Source organism: Oncorhynchus gorbuscha, linkage group LG10 (assembly GCF_021184085.1).
Source record: "Oncorhynchus gorbuscha isolate QuinsamMale2020 ecotype Even-year linkage group LG10, OgorEven_v1.0, whole genome shotgun sequence".
Lineage (NCBI taxonomy): Eukaryota > Metazoa > Chordata > Actinopteri > Salmoniformes > Salmonidae > Oncorhynchus > Oncorhynchus gorbuscha.
Window position 1 is genome coordinate 42307523 of NC_060182.1, and position 24037 is coordinate 42331559.

The window sequence follows — 24037 nt, forward strand, 5'->3', positions numbered from 1 at the left end:
AAGTATTCAGACCCTTTACTCAACACTTTGTTGAAGCACCTTTAGCAGCGAGTACAGCCTCAAGTCTTCTTGTGTATGACGCTACAAGCGTGGCACAACTGGATTTGGAGAGTTTCTCCCATTCTTCCCTGCAGATCCTCTCAAGCTCTGTCAGTTTGGATGGGGAGCGTTGCTGCACAGCTATTTTCAGGACTCTCCAGAGATGTTCGATCGGGTTCAAGTCCGGACTCTCGCTGGGAGGACATTCAGAGACTTGTCCCGAAGCCACTCCTGTGTTGTCTTGGCTGTGTGCTTAGGGTTGTTTTCCTGTTGGAAGGTGAACCTTTGCCCCAGTCTCAGGTCCTGAGCGCTCTGGAGCAGGTTTTCATCAAGATCTCTCTGTATTTTGCGCCGTTCATCTTTGCCTCAATCCTGACTAGTCTCCCAGTCCCTGCCGCTGAAAATATCCTCACAGCATGATGCTGCAACCACCATGCTTCACTGTAGGGATGGTGCTGGTTTCCTCTAAATGTGACGTTTAGCATTTATGCCAAAGAGTTTAATCTTGGTTAAATCAGACGAGATAATCTTGTCCCTCATGGTCAGAGTCTTTAGTGGGCCAAGTGGGCTGTCAAGTGCCTTTTACTGAGGAGTGGCTACTGTCTGGTCACTCTACCATAAAGGCCTGATTGATGGAGTGCTGCATAGATGGATGTCCTTCTGGAAGGTTCTCCCATCTCCACAGAGGAACTCTGGAGCTCTGTCAGAGCATTTGTGTCTTGGTCACCTCCCTGACCAATGCCCTTCTCCCCCTGATTGCTCAGTTTGGCCATGCAGCCAGCTCTAGGACGAGTATTGACGGTTCCATACTTCTTCCATTTAAGAATGATGGAGGCCACTGTGTTCTTGGGGACCTTCAATGCTGCAGACATTTTTTGGTACCCTTCCCCAGATCTGTGCCTCGACACAAACCTGTCTCGGAGCTCTATGGACAATTCCCTTGACCTCATAGCTTGGTTTTTGCTCTTACATGCACGGTCAACTGTTGGACCCAAGCAACTGAATTTACCACAGGTGGACTCCAGTCAAGTTGCAGAAACATCTCAAAGATGATCAATGGAAACGGAATGCACCTGAGATCAATTTTAAGTCTCATAGCAAAGGGTCTAAATACTTATGTAAATAAAGTATTTCTGTTTTTCATTTGTAATAAATTTGCACAAAAAAATACAGTTTACGCTTATGGGGTATTGTGTGTAGATTGATCAGGGTTTTTTATTTATTTCATCCATTTTAGAATAAGGCGTTAACGTAACAAAACGTGGAAAATGTGAAGGGGTCTGAATACTTTCAAAATGCACTGTACATACAAAAACATCATGGTTGCCGTATCGTATAGTTGTCTGGTTTAATAAAAGGATAAGAGAAGACTGGTCTGAAGAGGAGAAGGACAGACAGACAGACAGACAGACAGACAGACAGACAGACAGACAGACAGACAGACAGACAGACAGACAGACAGACAGACAGACAGACAGACAGACAGACAGACAGACAGACAGACAGACAGACAGACAGACAGACAGACAGACAGACAGACAGACAGACAGACAGACAGACAGACAGACAGACAGACAGACAGACAGACAGAGTAGGTACTCACCCAGAATCTGAGCTGTTGCCACATAAAAGGGCATCCAATTGTCCAGGCAGGAAGTAGAAATTGGCTGGTGAAAGAAACACACACACACACACACACACACACACACACACACACATACACATACACACACACACACACACACACACACACACACACACACACACACACACACACACACACACACACACACACACACACACACACACACACACACACACACACACACACACACACACACACACACACACAGAACAGCATCAAAAAAACATCTCTCTCTAGCTATGTAGAGGGATATAGGACAAAGGTTTCCAGAGAATTGAAACCTTTTGCTATGGTGTGCCACTGTGCGCTACAGAACACAACCCTGGTGTGTTTGACTGTGACTAGGCTACTTACTGTCGTTATTGATGTATTCATTCCAGTCGAAGCCTTTGCTGCCGTTGGCCAAGTAGTTCTCGGTGGAGTTGATTGGCCAAATCACGCATTTTTGCCGTAGGTTGCCCATGAAGAGCTGTAGTCCAATCAGAGCGAAGACACTGAGACAGAAGACCGTGAGGATCATAACGTCTGACAATTTCTTCACAGATTGGATTAGAGCACCGACAATGGTCTTCAAGCCTGGAGAGGGAGAAACACACACACACACACGCACAGACGAACGAAGAGACAAACGTACGCACACACGCACAAACCAAGAGGTGATGCAGAAGGTGTGTATACTTGAAGTGTCTTGAAGTTCCCAAACAAGGTGATTGCGATTGTTTAACGATGCTATAGCTACAGTACTGTACTGTACTATCCTGTCTGTTTTAAGGCCATTCCTTCATCAGACAGTATTCAACTAACAGTATATTGTTTGAAGGGAATGGATTGTTCTGAGCAGCCATTATAATACGCATTTTAAAACCTAATGCCTGAGCTGGGTATTTAATCACATACAATATGAATGTAAATGTTATCAGTATAATACACAGTTTGTATTTTAGCATTAAGGCCTGAGGGGGTGTGGTATATGGCCAATATACCATGGCTAAGGCACGACGCAACACAGAGTGCCTGGACACAGCCCTTAGCCGTGGTACATTGGCCATATATCACAAACCCCAGAGGTGCCTTATTACTCTTATAAATGGGTTACCAATGTAGATACAGCAGTAAAAATGTTTTGTCATACCCCTGGTATACAGTCTGATATACCGCGGATGTCTGTCAATCAGCATTCAGGGCTCAAACCACCCAGTTTAAAATATGTTATGTAAAGAGCATTCGGAAAGTGTTCAGAACCCTTCCCTTTTTCCACATTTTGTTACGTTACAGCCTTATTCTAAATTGGATTCAATAAAATAATCTACACACAATAGCCTATAATGACAAAGCGAAAAAGGGTTTTTAGGAAGTTTTGCAAATGTATTAAAAATACAAATCAGAAATATCTTATTTACATAAATATTCAGACCCTTTGTTATGAGACTCAAAATTGAGCTCAGGTACATCCTGTTTCCATTGATCTTCCTTGAGATGTTTCTACAACTTGATTGGAGTCCACCTGTGGTAAATTCAGTTGATTGGACATGATTTGGAAAGGCACACACCTGTCTATATAAGGTCCCACAGTTGACAGTGCATGTCAGAGCAAAAACCAAGCTATGAGGTTGAAGGAATTGTCCGTAGAGCTCCGAGAAAGGATTGTGTCGAGGCACAGATCTAGGGAAGGGTACTAAAAAATGTCTGCAGCATTGAAGGTCCCCAAGAACAAAGTGGCCTCCATCATTCTTAAATGGAAGAAGTTTGGAACCGTCAATACTCGTCCTAGAGCTGGCTGCCTGGCCAAACTGAGCAATCAGGGGGAGAAGGGTATTGATCAGGGAGGTGACCAACACACAAATGCTCTGACAGAGCTCCAGAGTTCCTCTGTGAAGATGGGAGAACCTTCCAGAAGGACATCCATCTAGGCAGCACTCCATCAATCAGGCCTTTATGGTAGAGTGACCAGACAGAAGCCACTCCTCAGTAAGTCTCGACACCCCGCTTGGAGTTTGCCAAAAGGCACCTAAAAGACTCTCAGACCATGAGAAACAAGATTCTCTGGTTTGATGAAACCAAGATTTAACTATTTGGCCTTAATGCCAAATGTCACGCCTGGAGGAAACCTGGCCACATCCTTACGGTGAAGCATGGTGGTGGCAGCATCACGCTGTGGGGATGTTTTTCAGCTGCACGGACTGGGAGTCAGGATCGAGGGAAAGATGAACGGAGGAAAGTACAGAGATCCTTGATGAAAATCTGCTCTGGGGCGAAGGTTCACTTTCCAACAGGACAACGACCCTAAGCACATAGCTAAGACAACGCAATACTGGCTTCGGGACAAGTCTCTGAATGTCCTTGAGTGGCTTAGCCAGAGCCTGGACTTGAACACGATCGAATATCTCTGGAGAGACCTGAAAATAAATGTGAAGCGACATTCCCCATCCAACCTGACAGAGCTTGAGAGGATCTGCAGAGAAGACTGGGAGAATCTCCCCAAATACAGCTGTGCCAAGCCTGTAGCGTCATACCCAAGAAGACTTGAGGCTGTAATTGCTGCCAAAGGTGCTTCAACAAATTAGTGAGTAAAGGAGCAGAATACTTATGTAAATGTGCACTCAGTTTTTTATTTTGTATTTGCAAAAATGTCTAAAAAAACATTTTTTTTTGCTTTATCATTATGGGGTATTGTTTGTAGATTGATGAGGGTAAAAAAAATAAAAAATAATCCATTTTAGAATAAGGCTGTAAAGTAAAATGTGGAAAAAGTCAAGGGGTCTGAATACTTTCCCGAATGCACTTTGTAAACTGATTATACAAAACATTAAGAACACCTGTTATTTCCATGTCATAGACTGACCAGGTGAATCCAGGTGAAAGCTATGATCCCTTATTGATGTCACTTGTTTAATCCACTTCAATCAGTGTCGATGAAGGGGAGGAGACAGGTTAAATAATTATGTTTAAGCCCTGAGACAACTGACACATGTATTGTGTATGTGTGCCATTCAGAGGGTGGATGGGCAAGACAAAAAATATAAGTGCTTATGGTAGTAGGTGCCAGGCCCATACCCCATACTAATTGCAACGCTGCTGGGTGTTTCACGCTCAAGTTTCCCCTATGTATCAAGAATGCTCCACCATTCAGCCAACTTGACACTAATGTAGGAAGCATTGGAGAGAACATGGGCCAACATTCCTGTGGAATGCTTTCGACACTTTGTAGAGTCTATACCCCCAACAAATTTAGGCTGTTCTGAGGGAAGGTGTTCCTAATATTTGTTATACTCAGTGTATATCAGAAAGGTAAAATTGTATTTAAGAAGGTGGGCTGAAAAACTGACATTTGATTAAATCTTGGCAAATAGAATACTGAAAGTAGTTTCATTAACATGATCACAGAAATGTTACTTAAATTTACATTTCATTGGTTAAAGACAGTCAAACTTTAGACAAATTTCAACAACTGAACACATACAACACATTTTTAAATACAAAACGAACAAGAAATATTAAAGTAGCCATCCCCCTCTGTTCTGAGCTTCAGTATTGAGACACTCAATGGCTTTATACAGTTAGTCAAAGAAAAATATGACAGAGATAATATGTCACTATTGAACCAGGAAGAGATATCACTATTGAACCAGGAAGAGACCTATAGTATCTTGCCTTTCAAAAGATTTGCACTTCTAGCCAGCAGGGCCAATGGTGGATTTACACCTGAACTAGAGGGGGAGGACAAAACAGAACAGTGAAAATCCATAAGAAAGAAAGGAAAAGAAAGAAAGGAAGCACAGCAGCACAACAAGGGGGCCATGATAAGAGGACAGAGGCACAAGCAGGCAGGAATCGAAACCAACCACATGCAGGTCATTTAAACTCCAAGGCTGAACAGAAACAATTCAATGCCATTGCCACTCTGTGGCCTTTCCTTTCTTCTTTTCTTGAATTTTATTGTCGTTAGGTTGAAGCACAGACTCTTACCCCTTCTTAGCCCAACCCTACTACAGCCAGACTCTTTCTCCAAACCTACAGCGCTTTACTGAAGACAGAATCATATTATTTTACCTTCAGGACAGGCATCATCCTCAGGCAGAACTCACAGTGGCTGAAGCAATGGGTCCATAAAGTGCAGGAGGATTCCAAACATTTCTGGAAACGGAATGTCTCTTACTCTTGAAACCAGAAAGTCCCCTCAAACATGGAACCTGAAACCCCCGAGGGGCTTCTGTTGACTCTTTACTTTAGGGGTACTTAAACCTTTTCAGCTCGAGACGCAAATGTGAAATTGAACATCGGTGACCCATATTGTCATCCAACAACCCAAATTAAGAACAAAATAGGGTGTGATTATAGATGTATTCTCATAACTCGCGACTCACCTCTCACATACCCAGGGCCCATTTTTGGTTTAGACCAAGCCTGCACTAGTGGTACAACAGGCTTTGCCTCTCATTCTATAATATGCTCCCATCTTATGGTGTGTTCAAGACAGCTCGGAACTCAGAACAAGGAAATCTCAGAACTCTGACATCAGTGCATTCAATAGAACTGGGAACTCTGGAAAAAAAACGAGCTCAGACTGTGATTTTTTTTTTAACTGTCATTCAACTTGGAATGACAAATCGGAAACTCTGGCATCTTCCTAGAGTCACGACCTCTCCGACATGAAGAGATCACTGACGACACAATTTTTCATAGTTTTTTCCAGATTCCCCAGTTGTCTTGAATGCACCAAAAAACGAAACCACTACGATGCCGACTAGTGGCAAAAATGGACCACTAATAAGGCGTCATGCACCTAATCAATATATCGTTGACATAATAAGAAACCATTTTTGCTATATTCTCAGTGACGCTCCTGCGTGAATTTACTTCATACATAATCCAATCTATTTATTCTTAATGGCCTTGCCCGAATACCCGTACTTGCGGTCTAAATAGTAAGCATTTTTGGTATGCGAATATAATGTTTTTTAGTATATAAAGTTTAAAAGAAAATGCTATGCTTTAAATGCCAGGAGGTCATAATATTTTCGGCTTTTCATGCTATTGAGGAAGAGAATTGTCTTTTCATACCGACGTGTATTTGACAACAGCTGATAATCATCTGATAATCAGATAAGAGGACACGCTATACCAAAATGATGGAATGGTGGGAAACAACATTAGATTATGCATTCTAAGGACGAACGTGGGCTATCTAACCCCCTGCCTATAATTCTCACAGAAACCACTTCATGTCACCAATTTTACTTGGGACACTTTCCCTGGCTGGCAAACCTCTTGCTCAACTAATAATCTAATATTTTTCCTCGAAACAAAACCTAAAAAAGTCATTCCAGCAAAACAATTTTGAGGTAAATGTATTTAATATTTAATCATTTAAGAAAAAGTAATGTATAATCTAATTAAGTTATATACTGTATATACCATTAGGGGAGCCTAAACCTTTATAATTTACTGATTTAATAAAGCAGTACAATTTAAGATGAGTATGATTGGAGCAATCTAATGCAAGTCTATGGTACATACATTTTTTGGGACATGATTTGGTGCAGAAATGAAAGGAGGCACCTTACACCCAAAGCATCATCATAGTGAGGATATATACAGTGCCTTCGGAAAGTGTTCAGACCCATTGACTTTTCCAACATTTTGTTACGTTACAGCCTTATTCTAAAATGGATGAAATAAAAAAAAAAGATCCTCAGCAATCTACAAAACCTCATAATGACAAAGCGAAAACATTTTTTTAAAATTTTGATTTCATTTACATAAGTATTCAGATCCTTTGCTGTGAGACTCGAAATTGAGCTCAGGTGCATCCTGTTAACATTGATCATCCTTGAGATGTTTCTACAACTTGATTGTAGTCCACCTATGGTAAATTAAATTGATTGGACATGATTTGGAAAGGCACACACCTGTCTATATCTATACATTTGACATTGCATGCCAGAGCGAAAACCAAGCCATGAGGTCAAAGGAATTGTCCGTAGAGCGCCGAGACAGGATTGTGTCGAGGCACAGATCTGGGGAAGGGTACCAAAAAATGTTTGCAGCATTGAAGATCCCCAAGAACACATGGGCCTCCATTATTCTAAAATGGAAGAAGTTTGGAACCACCAACACTCTTTCTAGAGCTGTCCGGCCAGTCAAACTGAGCACACGGGGGAGAAGGGCATTGGTCCGGGAGGTGACCAAGAACTTGATGGTCACTCTGACAGAGCTCCAGAATTGTGGAGATGGGAGAACCTTCCAGAAGGACAACCATCTCTGCAGCACTCCATCAATCAGGCCTTTATGGTGCCTTTATGGTAGAGCGACCAGACGAAAGCCACTCCTCAGCAAAAGGCACATGACAGCCTGCTTAGAGTTTGCCAAAAGGCACCTAAAGACTCTCAGACAATGAGAAACAAGATTGTCTGGTCTGATGAAATCAAGATTGAACTCTTTGGCCTGAATGCCAAGCGTCAGGTCTGGAGGATACCTGGCACCATCCGTACGGTGAAGCATGGTGGTGGCAGCATCATGCTGTAGGGATGTTTTTCAGCGGCAGGGACTGGGAGACTAGTCAGGATCGAGGCAAAGTTGAACGGAGGTAAGTACAGAGAGATCCTTGATGAATACCTGCTCCAGAGCGCTCAGGACCTCAGACTGGGGCGAAGGTTCACCTTCCAACAGGACAACAACCCTAAGCACACAGCCAAGACAACGCAGGAGTGGCTTCGGGACAAGTCTCTGAATGTCCTTGAGTGGCCCAGTCAGAACCCAGACTTGAACCCGATCTCTGGAGAGACCTGAAAATAGCTGTGCAGCAACGCTCCCCATCCAAGAAGACAGAGCTTGAGAGGATCTGCAAAGAAAAATGAGCAAAAATGTCTAAAAAACACTTTTTGCTTTGTCATTATGGGGTATTGTGTGTAGACTGATGAGAGGAAAAAAATATGTAATACATTTTAGAATAAGGCAGTAGCCTAACAAAATGTGGAAAAAAGTCAAGAGCTCTGAATACTTTCCCAAAGGCACTGTATAGTAACGTGTGAAGCCATTTAGTTTCAATTTTTGATTCAAATAAGATACCAACACTGTACAGAGGTTACCATGAATTTGGCAGTAAATTGGTATTTCATATTACATGGTATCAAAGCAAGTACTGTGTAATGACAGTATTTTACTGCAATTACAAGGGATTGGTGCAAGCAGGTTGGCTGCTAAATCAAGTGTTTACAAACTTTACAGCATATTAATGAATATTTGGTGTTTTATATCAACTGCACTTCTAGAGGCCTTAACAAAGGCTTCCAAACTTGCAGCGACTACAGGGAAAACAAACCAAAAGGACATGGCAAAATGCTCAACCATTTAAGGTTTAAGACGCTGCCACTCCAATCTGTCCCCTGTAAATGTTTAATTGATGGGGCACTGTAACCACATACGAATTAAATTGGTACAGCATTCTAACTTAAGGGTGCAACAAATATATCCTCTCACAAGGCACGACACAAAATATGTTAATGCATCAGTAACAACAATACCATGCACTCACTAGCGGTCAAAAGGTTTTTGGCACTGCAAAAATACGGTACGGCACTGTATTCTGTGGGGTGAAATTACAGAACCATTCAAAATACAGCAATTACTTCCCAGGCCACAACATTTTCCCACAATGCACCATAATTTACAGTATGCTGCAATAAAATGTATTTTATTGTTGATAATACAAAACATTACCGTATAATTTACAGTTTTCCGTTACAGTGTAGACTCTTTTTTTTAGGAGTTAACTACAAAAAAATATAGAAATAAAATATAATTCAATACACTAATTTTAACTCAACAGAGGGGGAAAACACTGCTTTTCTAAAAATATATATTTTATTAAGCAACAAAAAATGTGTTAACAGTAGCCACTTATTTCCCTTCATAGTTTGTTTGCCTAAGCATACCCATCATCACATACTTAATAGTATGTTGATATTTATTTTTACTGCATACATTTTTACTACACAGTACTTTCTGAAAAAGTATGTAGTATGATTAGCCCACATTAAGTAGTTTTAGTAAGTGGTAGGCGAGACTTCGGACACGGACATTGACTATTATCCAATCAGCGTTTTCTTTAAATTAATTTGAGATAAGTATTTGTTTATTTTTGTCACCTCACTGCTTTGACATCACTTGAGTTGTCAATACAACAGTTTCCCCCAAAAATGTTCCATCAAAATAAGAGAAAACAGCAGTTACTCTTTTCTGTGAGAAGAACAATAACCCAGTGAGTAAACAGGTTAAAATGACATCATTACAACTAGAAACAGGTCATCATGATGTAATTTCAGCATGAAGTTATCATTAGGTCATTTCAACCAGTTTTGCCCAGCTTTGTGTGCTGAGGATAAAGAACCACATTTGACCATCCTTCATATATCATATCATATACAGTACCAGTCAAAGGTTCAGACACACACACTCATTCAAGGGATTTTCTTTATTTTTACTATTTTCTACATTGTAGAATAATAGCGAAGACATCACAACTATGAAACAACACATTTGGAATCATGTAGTAACCAAAAAAGTGTTCAACAAATCCAAATATATTTTAGATTCTTCAAAGTAGCCACCCTTTGCTTTGATGACAGCTTTGCACACTCTTGGCATTCTCTCAACCAGCTTCACCTGGAATGCTTTTCCAACAGTCTTGAAGGAGTTCCCACATATGCTTAGCACTTGTTGGCTGCTTTTCCTTCACTCTGCGGTCCAACTCATCCCAAACCATCTCAATTGGGTTGAGGTCGGGTGATTGTGGAGGCCAGGTCATCTGATGCAGCACTCCATCACCCGCCTTCTTTGTCAAATAGCCTTTACACAGCCTGGAGGTGTGTTGGGTCATTGTCCTGTTGAAAAACAAATGATAGTCCCACTAAGCGCAAACCAGATGTGATGCCTTATCGGTGCAGAACGCTGTGCTAGCCATGCTGGTTAAGTGTGCCTTGAATTCTAAATAAATCACTGACAGTGTCACCAGCAAAGCACCCCCACACCATCACACCTCCTCCTCCATGCTTCACTGTGGGAACCACACATGCAGAGCTCATCCGTTCTCCTACTCTGCATCTCACAAAAACACGGCAGTTGGAACCAAAAATCTCAAATTTGAACTCCAGACCAAATGACAGATTTCCACCAGTCTAATTGCTCGTGTTTCTTGGCCCAAGTAAGTCTCTTGTTATTATTGGTGTACTTTAGTAGTGGTTTCTTTGCAGCAATTCAACCATGAAGGCCTGATTCACACAGTCTCCCCTAAACGGTTGATGTTGAGATGTGTCTGTTACTTGAACTCCATGAATAATTTATTTGGGCTGCAATCTGAGGTGCAGTTAACTCTAATGAACTTATCCTCTGCAGCAGAGGTAACTCTGTGTCTTCCTTTCCTATGTCGGTCCTCATGAGAGGCAGATTCATCATAGCGCTTGATGGTTTTTGCACTTGAACAAACTTTCAAAGTTCTTGACATTTTCAAGATTGACTGACCTTCATGTCTTAAAGTAATGATGGAATGTCGTTTCTCTTTGCATATTTGAGCTGTTCTTGCCATAATATGGACTTGGTCTTTTACCAAATAGGGCTATCTTCTGTATACCTCCCCTACCTTGTCACAACACAACTTTTCCTTAAGAAGGAAAGAAATCCCACAAATTAACTTTTAACAAGGCACAGCTGTTAATTGAAATGCATTCCAGGTGACTACCTCATGAAGCTGGTTGAGAGAATGCCAAGAGTGTGCAAAGCTGTCATCAAGGCAAAGGGTGGCTACTTTGAAGAACCTCAAATCTAAAATATATTTGGATTTGTTTAACACTTTTTTTGGTTACTACATGATTCCATTTGTGCTATTTCATAGTTTTGGTGTCTTCACTATTATTCTACAAACGGGAAAATAGTAAAAGTAAAGAAAAGCCCTTGAATGAGTGTGTGTGTCCAAACTTTTGACTGGTACTGTATGTACTGTAGGTACCGTATGAGTTGACTCAATTAAAGGTTAGTGGGTCATTCAGTCCCCCCATCAGCATTCTACAACGCTTTAGAATATCAGCAGAAAATATGCTCGTGTTCTACTTTCTTGTCAAGTATTATTTCTAAAAAGGTATCATCAAAATAAACAAAACAGCAACCGAAAACTGGAAAAACAAACGATTTCACTGCCATTTTGATATCAGCCAAGCTTCTTGGTAGGCTAATACTGTAAAGCAAGTGACTAAAAAGCATCATGCAGCATAAAATATGTCCACAAACTAGGCTTGGCAGTCTTCATCAATAATAGATATATTCACAGCCATATATATAGAGAGTTCACAGCCATATATATAGAGAGTTCACAGCCATACGTTCCGAGAAGCCACCTTTTCCTCCATAGCGATTATTAATTGATTATTAATGCTTCCATTTGTGCTGTTTATTTTTTTAATTTCTCTTCTTTTTGTTTGTATTTTGCCCTTTTCTCACAATTTCGTGATATCCAATTTCGATCTTATCTTGCAACTCCCCAAACGGGCTGGGGAGAGGCGAAGGTCGTGTCATGCGTCCTCCGAAACATGACCTGCCAAACCACACTTCTTAACACCCGCCCAACCCGGAAGTCAGCCGCACCAATATGTCGGAGGAAACACCGTTCAACTGACGACCGAAGTCAGCCTGCAGGCACCCTGCCCGTCACAAGGAGTCGCTAGAGCGCGATGAGCCAAGTAAAGCCCTCCCCTAACCCGGGCAACGCTGGGCCAATTGTGCGCCGCCCTACCGGACTCCCGGTTACAGCTGGTTGTGACACAGCCCGGAATCGAACATAGGTCTGTATCAAATCAAATCAAATGTATTTATATAGCCCTTCGTACATCAGCTGATATCTCAAAGTGCTGTACAGAAACCCAGCCTAAAACCCCAAACAGCAAGCAATGCAGGTGTAGTGACGCCTTAGACCACTGCGCCACTTGGGAGGCTGTTTATTTCGGATAGTTTTCAAAACCTATTAAGGCGTGAAAGCAGATATGCAATTTGTTGAAGATACAACACGTTATCCAGAATGCTAATCACTAAGAAAGTCTGTTCAATTCGCTGCTCTGTTTTGCTTGTTTACAGTGGGTCATTTCATAGGTCATTTGTCGGAGGTGCTCTCGTATTGTTACATCAACACCAACAATTCAAGAGTAAAGTTCTAAATGGATGCGAACATGGCAGCCGTTCTAAAACCTGGTCTAACTCTCTATATATATGTTTCTGGATATATTCTGTGGGCTGTCGCTAAGAGCTATGTCAGCTCTCAACTTGACGTCAACATACTCTAGCTTTCTTCTTCAAGTCAGATACATAGAGTAAAATTCGGAAATTTCCATCCTTTGTAATAAATAATGTAAATGGATTTTTGTTAATTGAATATTTTCTTCCAAGCCAATTATCAAGTTATTTTTATATTATATGAATAATTATCTTCATCTTCCGAAAAAACCTGGAGGCTTTATCCAATGGTGAAAGTACTATGGATGAGCTTTACTGTAGCTGATGAGCTCAACTGTCTTCGACAATGTGTATAGTACAGCAAATTAGTAAAGGTTAGTTAACTATAAGCTATTCCTTATGTTAAGCTAAAGAAAAATGTATCCCATATATAATCAACATATATATTTGACTTTGTCTCTGGTTGTATTCTGGTGATATGCTATCGGACTGGTACTGTCAGTGTCCTTTTCTTTATAATAGCCATTTGCAGCGGCTTACAGCAATTTCTGAGGAGAACCACAGCTGCCTTGGAAATTAGAGCCTTATTTAGGATGAGAGTTTTAGTAGAAGAGAGTGCAGACACGTTGGAGGGCCCTGGAGTAGACTGCAAAGCCTATCAAAAATGTATTAGTACCATTTTTGATAATTTTGGAAAAAAATAAATAAAAATGATTATTATTTCCAAATCTTTTTTTTGTTGCTTACAAATTATAATAATAGTGAGTATAAGAAAAGTAAAAGGGTGAGATATAAGTATCAGCCTTAGTGTTTAAACTGAATCTCACCTGGTATGACAGAGATAGTTTTCAATGCTCGGAGAACTCTGAATGTTCTCAGCGCAGAGACATTGCCCAGGTCCACAAACTCTGTTATATATCTGTAAACAGGGGAAGGATCACACACAAACAAACACCAATGACAAAACCACACGCAAGAGCACCACAACACCACCACGCACGCTACGCACGCACCGAACCAGGAAGTAACCACGACGCCACTCACAGAGCCTGTCCACTGAAGGGGAGGAAAGGAAAAAGGAAAGAAAAAACACAACCCACAATACACCTAACACTGACCCCATGGACCAAACCCCCATTCCCCCATCCTGTCTTACCTGGAATTACAGAAATAGTTTTCAATGCCCTCAACACTCTGAACGTGCGCAGAGCTGAGACATTGCCTAGGTTTACAAACTCTGTTATATACCTGCAGAATCAAATCAAAGTTACAAACTCTTGTTATTTACACACAGATACAATCACAAATGTAGTGGTTCAACAGAAGCACTTCTTGATGTTTAAGATATTCAAAGCCCAAGTCGCTGAACGAGTTCTACGTATCATCAAAAACATGGTAGTATATAGTTATAAATAGTTAGCGTTATAGTTAGTTTGTAAAAAATGTCATGTATTAGTAACTATACATCTATATAATGTCAAATTCAACATGGTTGAGAGCAAATTGAGATAGAAAAATTGAGAGAGACAGAGAGAGAGAGAGAGAGACAGAGAGAGAGAGAGAGAGAGAGAGAGAGAGAGAGAGAGAGAGAGAGAGAGAGAGAGAGAGAGAGAGAGAGAGAGAGAGAGAGAGAGAGAGAGAGAGAGAGAGAGAGAGAGAGAGAGAGAGAGAGAGAGAGAGAGAGAGAGAGAGAGAGAGAGAGAAAAAAATGGGGGAGCGATAAGGAAGCATACAGGAACTGTCAGGAACCTTTCTGTAAACACCTGATTGAACCACTCTTTCCCAATGTAAAGAGAAAGAAAGAGACTGGACAGTAAAAATAACTTGAGATGTATTTATGCTCTACTCAATGATCTCACACAGTAATAATGCTAAGTATTTCTTATAAGAAGGAACAGGTAGGTATGAGTCTGATACTTACGCCATAGAAATGACCATGAAATCCAGCCAGTTCCATGGATCCCTTAGGAATGTAAACCCATCTATACAGAATCCTCGAGCGACAATTTTTACAAGAGATTCAAACGTATAAATCCCTGTGAACGTGTACCTGGAAGACAGAAGCATGGAAGCATGATCAGAATTAGCAATTTATCAAATCCATGAACAACAAAGAGTTTTTATTTGTTGAAATGATGCACTGGTAAAACACTAAGGCGTCGTCCGAATACCCAAACTTGCGTTCTAAATAGACCGTTTTATAGTATGTTGGAAGGATTTAATTTTATTACACGGCATGTAGTTTTAGTAAGTAGTAGGCGAGAAAGATTTCAGACAGTTAGTAATACACCAATGATAAAAATTGATCTGATGTTGGTTGAGACATGCATAATAAACTTGTTCTAGTATTTTACTATGTACTTGTGTAGATAAATATAATAAACGTGTACTTACTCTACTTGTTTGGACCACTCAGGAGGATCACTAAAAGTCATGAATATACAGTTGGTCAAAATAGTACACATAATGATCATGCTGAAAAGAGTGAGGAAATGAATTAAGGAAACGTCCAGAGACTCACAGTGGGAGACAAACCCCAAAATGTCATCCAAAACAGTTGACTATCTATCACATTATGTTTGATGGGCCTTTTCCATTCAGTTCATGCAGATTATGTACACTCTTTTCACTCTCTCTCATAGGAGATATGGATGACTTGACAGAAGTGGTGCAAATTGCAGTCAACCCCCCCCCACAAAAAAAAAAAAAAATTTAAAAAACAGTTGTCTCCAAACTTAGGACATTTATTTACATCATGATACAAGTACTGTATGTTCTAATTCAACCAAAGGCTATTACAAACATATTGTTCAATTAAAATAGAACAAAGTCATTGTTTATACACCTATTTATATTGAGCGGTGGCTGTGCATGGCTCTCTATTACTTCTTCACTATGTTTCGGTAGCGACAAATTTAGTGGAGCGGTAAGGAATTTGGGTAAATATTTCAAATATGCAATACAAGCAAAGTGTGTGAGTAGTATAAATTATATATTTCTGAAAGTTTGGGAAAAATAGGATCCAAATGGTATTCTTTTTTGCACCCCTTCTGTAGAATGACCCATATCCTACTACTGTAGTACTACTGAACCATGCTACTGCATACTATAAATACAGATTTAGGATCTTAATCTGATCACCCTGTTGCAGGAGAACTTTCCTGCAATGCAGGATATTTAAAACGTGAATGTGACGATTAAAAAGGCTTCTGACGTTTGTCATTTCCATTTTGAAAATTCAGACTTGATTTTTCCTTATGAAAAATGTATCGACCCCTACAAAAAAAATGTCCATTAATTATCATTTCCTGTTGCTGCAGGATAATGTTCCTGCTGTAGCAAACTGGCTCAAATTAAGATCCCACATTTGTAGAACTATTCATACATCTGCAAAAGGCAAGAATGAACACATCAAATCTAGCTAAAAGTATATCCTAATGGACTTTTCATAGTAGATGAACTTAACACTAACTGAAATACTAGTACAATGGGTTAAGTGTGTCCACAGGTCACATATAGGTTCCCCATAAAACCATTATTTCCCATTAAATATTGATCTAATGTATAGGTGGTGGGAGTGGACAGCCCCCTATTCCCTTTATAGACCCCTGTGGGCCCTGGTCAAACATAGTGCACTATAATGGTGCCATTTGGGATGTAACCATGAACCATACTGCACTCTACATTTCAAGACTAACAAGGCTTCACCACAGGAAAAAAATGCGGTAGTGTGAAGGAAACTCCAATGTCAGCAGTAGAGCAATCAGGGATGTATTTCAATGTTCTAAAGTGACTTCCTCTCCTCTATGTCTCATTTCCTTTATCTACACTGATCTCAAAACAGACCATGTGAAAATCAAAAAGGAGTCTACCTAGCAATGAATTACATCTCACCTGTCTAGTGGTTTAATGACAAAGAGAAGAGAAGCGACCAGTAGGAGACAAGGAGAGGACACATCTTTAGACTATTGAGATGCAACCCTGATGTGTCAGCAGACCCACATGGCAGGCTGTGATTGGTGCGGAGTGGGAAGTCCAATCTCGGAAGTGATTGACATGATCAAACTTCTCAAGACAGGATTAACCTTGAAGTAGTAGGCCTTATAGTACCAACAATTTCAAGGATTTCAATAACTAAGACTCATCAGGCCTGTATTCACAAAATGTCTCACAGCATGAGTGCTGATCTAAGATCAGGTCCTCCCTGTCCATATATTTGTATTCATTATAACTTCAAACTGATTCGAGATCAGCACTCCTAGTCTGAGAAGCTTTATGACTTTGAGGCCTGGATTTGTGTGACTGTTAAAATAGCAGCAACCCCCATATTAATTTCACTCTCAAATCTCAAAGTAATACTTCAAAACAGGTTGTCTGTGGTATTCGAGCACAATCTCTTGTGGGTGCATGGATGGACTGTGGGTCAAATACACATTTTGTAACTGGATATGTCTATACATCTACCTGTCGAGTCTGTAGCGATATATAATGTCTATAAGTCAGTGCCCAGGTCAGGATCACGAATGAGGATCAGTTTCAGTGCTATTTTCGTCATCTTAATAGATCGATGGATGTAGGATGTATGGACTAAGCCATCTGACCTACTCTTATATTGGTAGACAATAGCTATCCCTTCTTTAAACATCTAAAGACGGGATGTGACATCATTATTAGTCAGAGTTCCCTCCCCTTCTCCATGACTGAGAGTCATCCTGAGGAAATAATACATTATAAGGGGGTAATTTATCATAACAATCTTAATACACTATAACTGAATAATACTGGATTAATACCTGCATTCTTATGGAAGTCACTCTTACACTAGCCCTCCACTCCTCCCCTCTCCCAATTTAACAATCTGCTCTGATCAGTTCCGTAAGCGTAAACATAGGTATGTCTACGTTACCTAAGGTTTCTGTGGAAATCATTGGGTGCTAGCCTGGGTTAATAGGTACTAGAAGTCTTCCAAAAAAAGGGAAAGAAGAAAAAGTAATCCCTCTTTTTTAGAAGACTTTAGAAGCCCCTCTACAAGGGGGCTTAGTAAGAGGGTTTATGGTTGTCAGGTTAAGGATTGATTAAATGTAAAACCATACATGTACTCTTTCCAAGATTAAGGATCATCTACTTTGGCATTTACCCATTCTCATTGGTGGTTTAATCTTCAATTTAACGAGCATATCCATGTATTTTTCCCCACTGTGGTTTAACAGTCTTGCCCTTGCTGATATCTGCAGCTTTCAGACTCTATAGCGCTGACTGTGCATCCAAAAACTTTGCCCTGGCTTATTCCATATAGTGCACTATAAAGCGAATAGGGTGCCATTTTGAACATCAACCCATGACATGATACAGTCTATACTACCAACACTGAAGCAGCAGCCATATGAACAGTAATAGCAGCATGCAGCAGAAACAGAAGGAGCAACATCAACGTGAATACTCTAAACGAACAGGAAAGACTGTTGTCTCTCCTGGTAGGACACCATTTGAAAGGATATGAATGTATCAAAATTTTTATAGCTATTCGCCTGAAAAGATTAAAAGGACTTATGATGTACAAGGCAGGGTTGGCACTAAAGCGGAAGATTGTCTTCCCTCTGTTTAGCACTATGAATGTCTGTGGAGAGAAAGAAACAACGAGAAAGGGATCAAGAGAAACAGAGAAGTGAAATATTGAAGTCATCATTTAAGGCATGCACACCCAAAATAGCTAGAGGTGGTTCATCCATCCATATGTGCTCACAAAAATGTCAGATAAAACACAAGTCTACAACATACATCATACCAAACTTTTATGTATAATATAGACATTAATCTATTATTTCAACAGAAAATTCCCAATACCGGTATTCTATTCTACCAGAATATATACTGTTGGTTTTGTGAAGAAAAAAAAATCACCTTTCACGAACAAAAAGCATAAATCTATCATTTTCTAATTCTCCATTTTATCCTACATCAGATCAACATAGGTAAACTACAGGTTTGAAATACTGTACTATGCAACATCCTGAAAATGGCCACCAAGCAAACTCGATGCAGGGCAGAGGCAGCCTCTAATCTCTGAGTTTTACACATCAGCCCCTCTCACCCAATCATAACGTGAAATGTGCAGTGTGTAGAGAAATGTCCTGTCGTCATGTTTCAGCTCCTGCCTCTACATTGTGTCCTGCCCTGCCTGCCGTTGATGGCTGTAGTGGTTTTGAAAGGAGTGGAAGCGAGCAGAGGGACCGAAGGAGGAGGGAGGGGCTGGCCAACCTCTTTCAGCAGATAACCTCATAATTGTTTCAATAAAACATGACAATTTGCATGCAACTTTAATGAGACCCTGTGTGCATTTGCAAAAGTGATATGTACCCTTGTGCTTTTAACAAGACAAGGCTTCCCTGCATTACGCCTTGCAGAGCATAGACCACGGACCAGTGTTTTATCCCAAAGACAGAAGAGAGGAGATGAGAGGAGAGAGTGTCCCAGCCCCATTGGGAGACCTCAAACTGGGCTCCCCATCTAGTCTTTCACAGAGAGGAGACGAGAGGAGAGGAGAGAAAGAAAGAGAGAGAGGCCATATACCGCGAGCACACTATATCATCCTCAGCTGACATGCTCTAACATGCAATATTGTATACATCCTGTACAGTTATGTATGAAATATTGTACAGTTATTATAGATAAGTGCTATGGGGAATAATACTGTACAAGACACAGGATGGAAATCATATGACTTGACTTGTTTCAGTCACATGGCTAGCATACCTTAATTTGATTGCAATTCAAATCAGAGCCTGATGTAAGTGTCATGCTGGTAAAAGAGGACCCAAAAGCGACTTAACAGAAGCAGAGTTTAATAATGTTCAAAACGGAATAACTGACATCCTCTAGATTCGTAGAGGGGGAAAACAACTGGAGAAGCGGCCACAGACTGCAGGTCGCTTCGGGTAGGCGCAGGCCGTAGTCGACTGAGACACCTGCTCACACGCAGCGTCTGATGAAGGCACAAAACACGACAGAACAGGGTGATACACAATCACGGCAAAAAACACGACAGGACAGGGCGAAACGCAATCACAGCATGGAATATACAATATAAGGAACCGACGGAACAGGAACGGATTACAAAGGAATAAATAGGGAATCTAATCAGGGGAAAGGATCGGGAACAGGTGTGGGAAGACTAAATGATGATTAGGGGAATAGGAACAGCTGGGAGCAGGAACGGAACGACAGAGAGAAGAGAGAGCGAGAGAGTGAGAGAGGGAGGGGGAGAGAGAGGGATAGAACCAAACAAGACCAGCAGAGGGAAACGAATAGCATGGGGAGCACAGGGACAAGACATGACAATAAATGACAAACATGACAGTACCCCCCCACTCACCGAGCGCCTCCTGGCGCACTCGAGGAGGAATCCTGGCGGCAACGGAGGAAATCATCGATGAGCGAACGGTCCAGCACGTCCCGAGACGGAACCCAACTCCTCTCCTCAGGACCGTAACCCTCCCAATCCACTAGGTATTGGTGACCCCGTCCCCGAGAACGCATGTCCATAATTTTATGTACCTTGTAAATAGGTGCGCTCTCGACAAGGACGGGAGGGGGGAGGGAAGACGAACGGGGGTGCGAAGAAAGGGCTTAACACAGGAGACATGGAAGACAGGATGGACGACGAAGATGTCGCGGAAGAAGCAGTCGCACAGCGACAGGATTGACGACCTGGGAGACACGGAACGGACCAATGAACCGCGGAGTCAACTTACGAGAAGCTGTCGTAAGAGGAAGGTTGCGAGTGGAAAGCCACACTCTCTGGCCGCAACAATACCTTGGACTCTTAATCCTGCGTTTATTGGCGGCTCTCACCGTCTGTGCCCTGTAACGGCAAAGTGCAGACCTCACCCTCCTCCAGGTGCGCTCACAACGTTGGACAAACGCTTGAGCGGAGGGAACGCTGGACTCGGCAAGCTGGGATGAGAACAGAGGAGGCTGGTAACCCAGACTACTCTGAAACGGAGATAACCCGGTAGCAGACGAAGGAAGCGAATTGTGAGCGTATTCTGCCCAGGGGAGCTGTTCTGCCCAAGACGCAGGGTTTCTGAAAGAAAGGCTGCGTAGTATGCGACCAATCGTCTGATTGGCCCTCTCTGCTTGACCGTTAGACTGGGGATGAAACCCGGAAGAGAGACTGACGGACGCACCAATCAAACGACAGAACTCCCTCCAAAACTGTGACGTGAATTGCGGACCTCTGTCTGAAACGGCGTCTAACGGGAGGCCATGAATTCTGAATACATTCTCAATAATGATTTGTGCCGTCTCCTTAGCGGAAGGAAGTTTAGCGAGGGGAATGAAATGTGCCGCCTTAGAGAACCTATCGACAACCGTCAGAATCACAGTCTTCCCCGCAGACAAAGGCAGACCGGTAATGAAGTCTAAGGCAATGTGAGACCATGGTCGAGAAGGAATGGGGAGCGGTCTGAGACGACCGGCAGGAGGAGAGTTACCCGACTTAGTCTGCGCGCAGTCCGAACAGGCAGCCACGAAACGGCGCGTGTCACGCTCCTGAGTCGGCCACCAAAAGCGCTGGCGAATAGACGCAAGAGTGCCTCGAACACCGGGATGACCCGCTAACTTGGCAGAGTGAGCCCACTGAAGAACAGCCAGACGAGTGGAAACAGGAACGAAAAGGAGGTTACTAGGACAAGCGCGCGGCGACGCAGTGTGCGTGAGTGCTTGCTTAACCTGTCTTTCAATTCCCCAGACTGTTAACCCGACAACACGCCCATAAGGAAGAATCCCCTCGGGATCAGTAGAAGCCACAGAAGAACTAAACAGACGGGATAAGGCATCAGGCTTGGTGTTCTTGCTACCCGGACGGTAAGAAATCACAAACTCGAAACGAGCGAAAAACAACGCCCAACGAGCTTGACGGGCATTAAGTCGTTTGGCAGAACGGATGTACTCAAGGTTCTTATGGTCTGTCCAAACGACAAAGGAACGGTCGCCCCCTCCAACCACTGTCGCCATTCGCCTAGGGCTAAGCGGATGGCGAGCAGTTCACGGTTACCCACATCATAGTTGCGCTCAGATGGCGACAGGCGATGAGAAAAATAAGCGCAAGGATGAACCTTATCGTCAGACTGGAAGCGCTGGGATAGAATGGCTCCCACGCCTACCTCTGAAGCGTCAACCTCGACAATGAATTGTCTAGTGACGTCAGGAGTAACGAGGATAGGAGCGGACGTAAAACGTTCTTTTAGAAGATCAAAAGCTCCCTGGGCGGAACCGGACCACTTAAAACACGTCTTGACAGAAGTAAGAGCTGTGAGAGGGGCAGCAACTTGACCGAAATTACGAATGAAACGCCGATAGAAATTAGCGAAACCTAAAAAGCGCTGCAACTCGACACGTGACCTTGGAACGGGCCAATCACTGACAGCTTGGACCTTAGCGGAATCCATCTGAATGCCTTCAGCGGAAATAACAGAACCGAGAAAAGTAACGGAGGAGACATGAAAAGAGCACTTCTCAGCCTTTACGTAGAGACAATTCTCTAAAGGCGCTGTAGAACACGTCGAACGTGCTGAACATGAATCTCGAGTGACGGAGAAAAAATCAGGATATCGTCAAGATAGACAAAAACAAAAATGTTCAGCATGTCTCTCAGAACATCATTAACTAATGCCTGAAAAACAGCTGGCGCATTGGCGAGACCGAACGGCAGAACCCGGTACTCAAAATGCCCTAACGGAGTATTAAACGCCGTTTTCCACTCGTCCCCCTCTCTGATGCGCACGAGATGGTAAGCGTTACGAAGGTCCAACTTAGTAAAGCACCTGGCTCCCTGCAGAATCTCGAAGGCTGATGACATAAGGGGAAGCGGATAACGATTCTTAACCGTTATGTCATTCAGCCCTCGATAATCCACGCAGGGCGCAGAGTACCGTCCTTCTTCTTAACAAAAAGAACCCCGCCCCGGCCGGAGAGGAAGAAGGCACTATGGTACCGGCGTCAAGAGACACAGACAAATAATCCTCGAGAGCCTTACGTTCGGGAGCCGACAGAGAGTATAGTCTACCTCGAGGAGGAGTGGTCCCCGGAAGGAGATCAATACTACAATCATACGACCGGTGAGGAGGAAGGGAGTTGGCTCGGGACCGACTGAAGACCGTGCGCAGATCATGATATTCCTCCGGCACTCCTGTCAAATCGCCAGGTTCCTCCTGAGAAGTAGGGACAGAAGAAATGGGAGGGATGGCAGACATTAAACACTTCACATGACAAGAAACGTTCCAGGATAGGATAGAATTACTAGACCAATTAATAGAAGGATTATGACATACAAGCCAGGGGTGACCCAAAACAACAGGTGTAAACGGTGAACGGAAAATCAAAAAAGACATAGTCTCACTGTGGTTACCAGATACTGTGAGAGTTAAAGGTAGTGTCTCAAATTTGATACTGGGAAGATGACTACCATCTAAGGCAAACATGGGCGTAGGCCTGTCTAACGGTCTGAAAGGAATGTTATGTTTCCGAGCCCATGCTTCGTCCATGAAACAACCCTCAGCCCCAGAGTCAATCAAAGCACTGCATGTAGCACCGAACCGGTCCAGCGTAGATGGACCGACATAGTAGTACAAGATCTAGATGAAGGGACCTGAGTAGTAGCGCTCACCAGTAGCCCTCCGCTTACTGATGGGCTCTGGCCTCTTACTGGACATGAAATAACAAAATGTCCAGCAACTCCGCAATAGAGGCACAGGCGGTTGGTGATCCTCTGTTCCCTCTCCTTATTCGAGATGCGAATCCCTCCCAGCTGCATGGGCTCAGTCTCAAAGCCAGAGGAGGGAGATGGTTGCGATGCGGAGCAGGGAAACACCGTTGATGCGAGCTCTCTTCCACGAGCCCGGTGACGAAGATCTACCCGTCGTTCTATGCGGATGGCGAGAGCAATCAAAGAGTCCACATCTGAAGGAACCTCCCGGGAAAGAATCTCATCCTTAACCGCTGCGTGGAGTCCCTCCAGAAAACGAGCGAGCAGCGCCGGCTCGTTCCACTCACTAGAGGCAGCAAGAGTGCGAAACTCAATGGAATAATCCGTTATGGACCGTTCACCTTGGCATAAGGAAGCCAGGGCCCTAGAAG

At 42.5% G+C, this 24037-nt stretch overlaps 1 protein-coding gene across 10 annotated transcripts in view; it reads right to left on the reverse strand.

The window, feature by feature from the left end:
* scn8aa (sodium channel, voltage gated, type VIII, alpha subunit a) overlaps nucleotides 1-24037 on the reverse strand; it is a 98464-nt gene that overhangs the window by 47405 nt on the left and 27022 nt on the right. For 7 of the 10 annotated variants that reach the window (XM_046366174.1, XM_046366172.1, XM_046366168.1 and 4 more), the window contains exons 3-8: nucleotides 18400-18518; nucleotides 15296-15385; nucleotides 14823-14951; nucleotides 13729-13820; nucleotides 2039-2260; nucleotides 1643-1706 (exon numbers count right to left, since the gene is read on the reverse strand). In XM_046366174.1, the coding sequence (XP_046222130.1) occupies nucleotides 1643-1706; nucleotides 2039-2260; nucleotides 13729-13820; nucleotides 14823-14951; nucleotides 15296-15385; nucleotides 18400-18518 (716 nt within the window). Of the gene's footprint in view, nucleotides 1-1642; nucleotides 1707-2038; nucleotides 2261-13728; nucleotides 13821-14057; nucleotides 14150-14822; nucleotides 14952-15295; nucleotides 15386-18399; nucleotides 18519-24037 lie in introns of all 10 variants that reach the window. The other 3 variants (XM_046366175.1, XM_046366169.1, XM_046366166.1) reach the window with 1 other exon arrangement.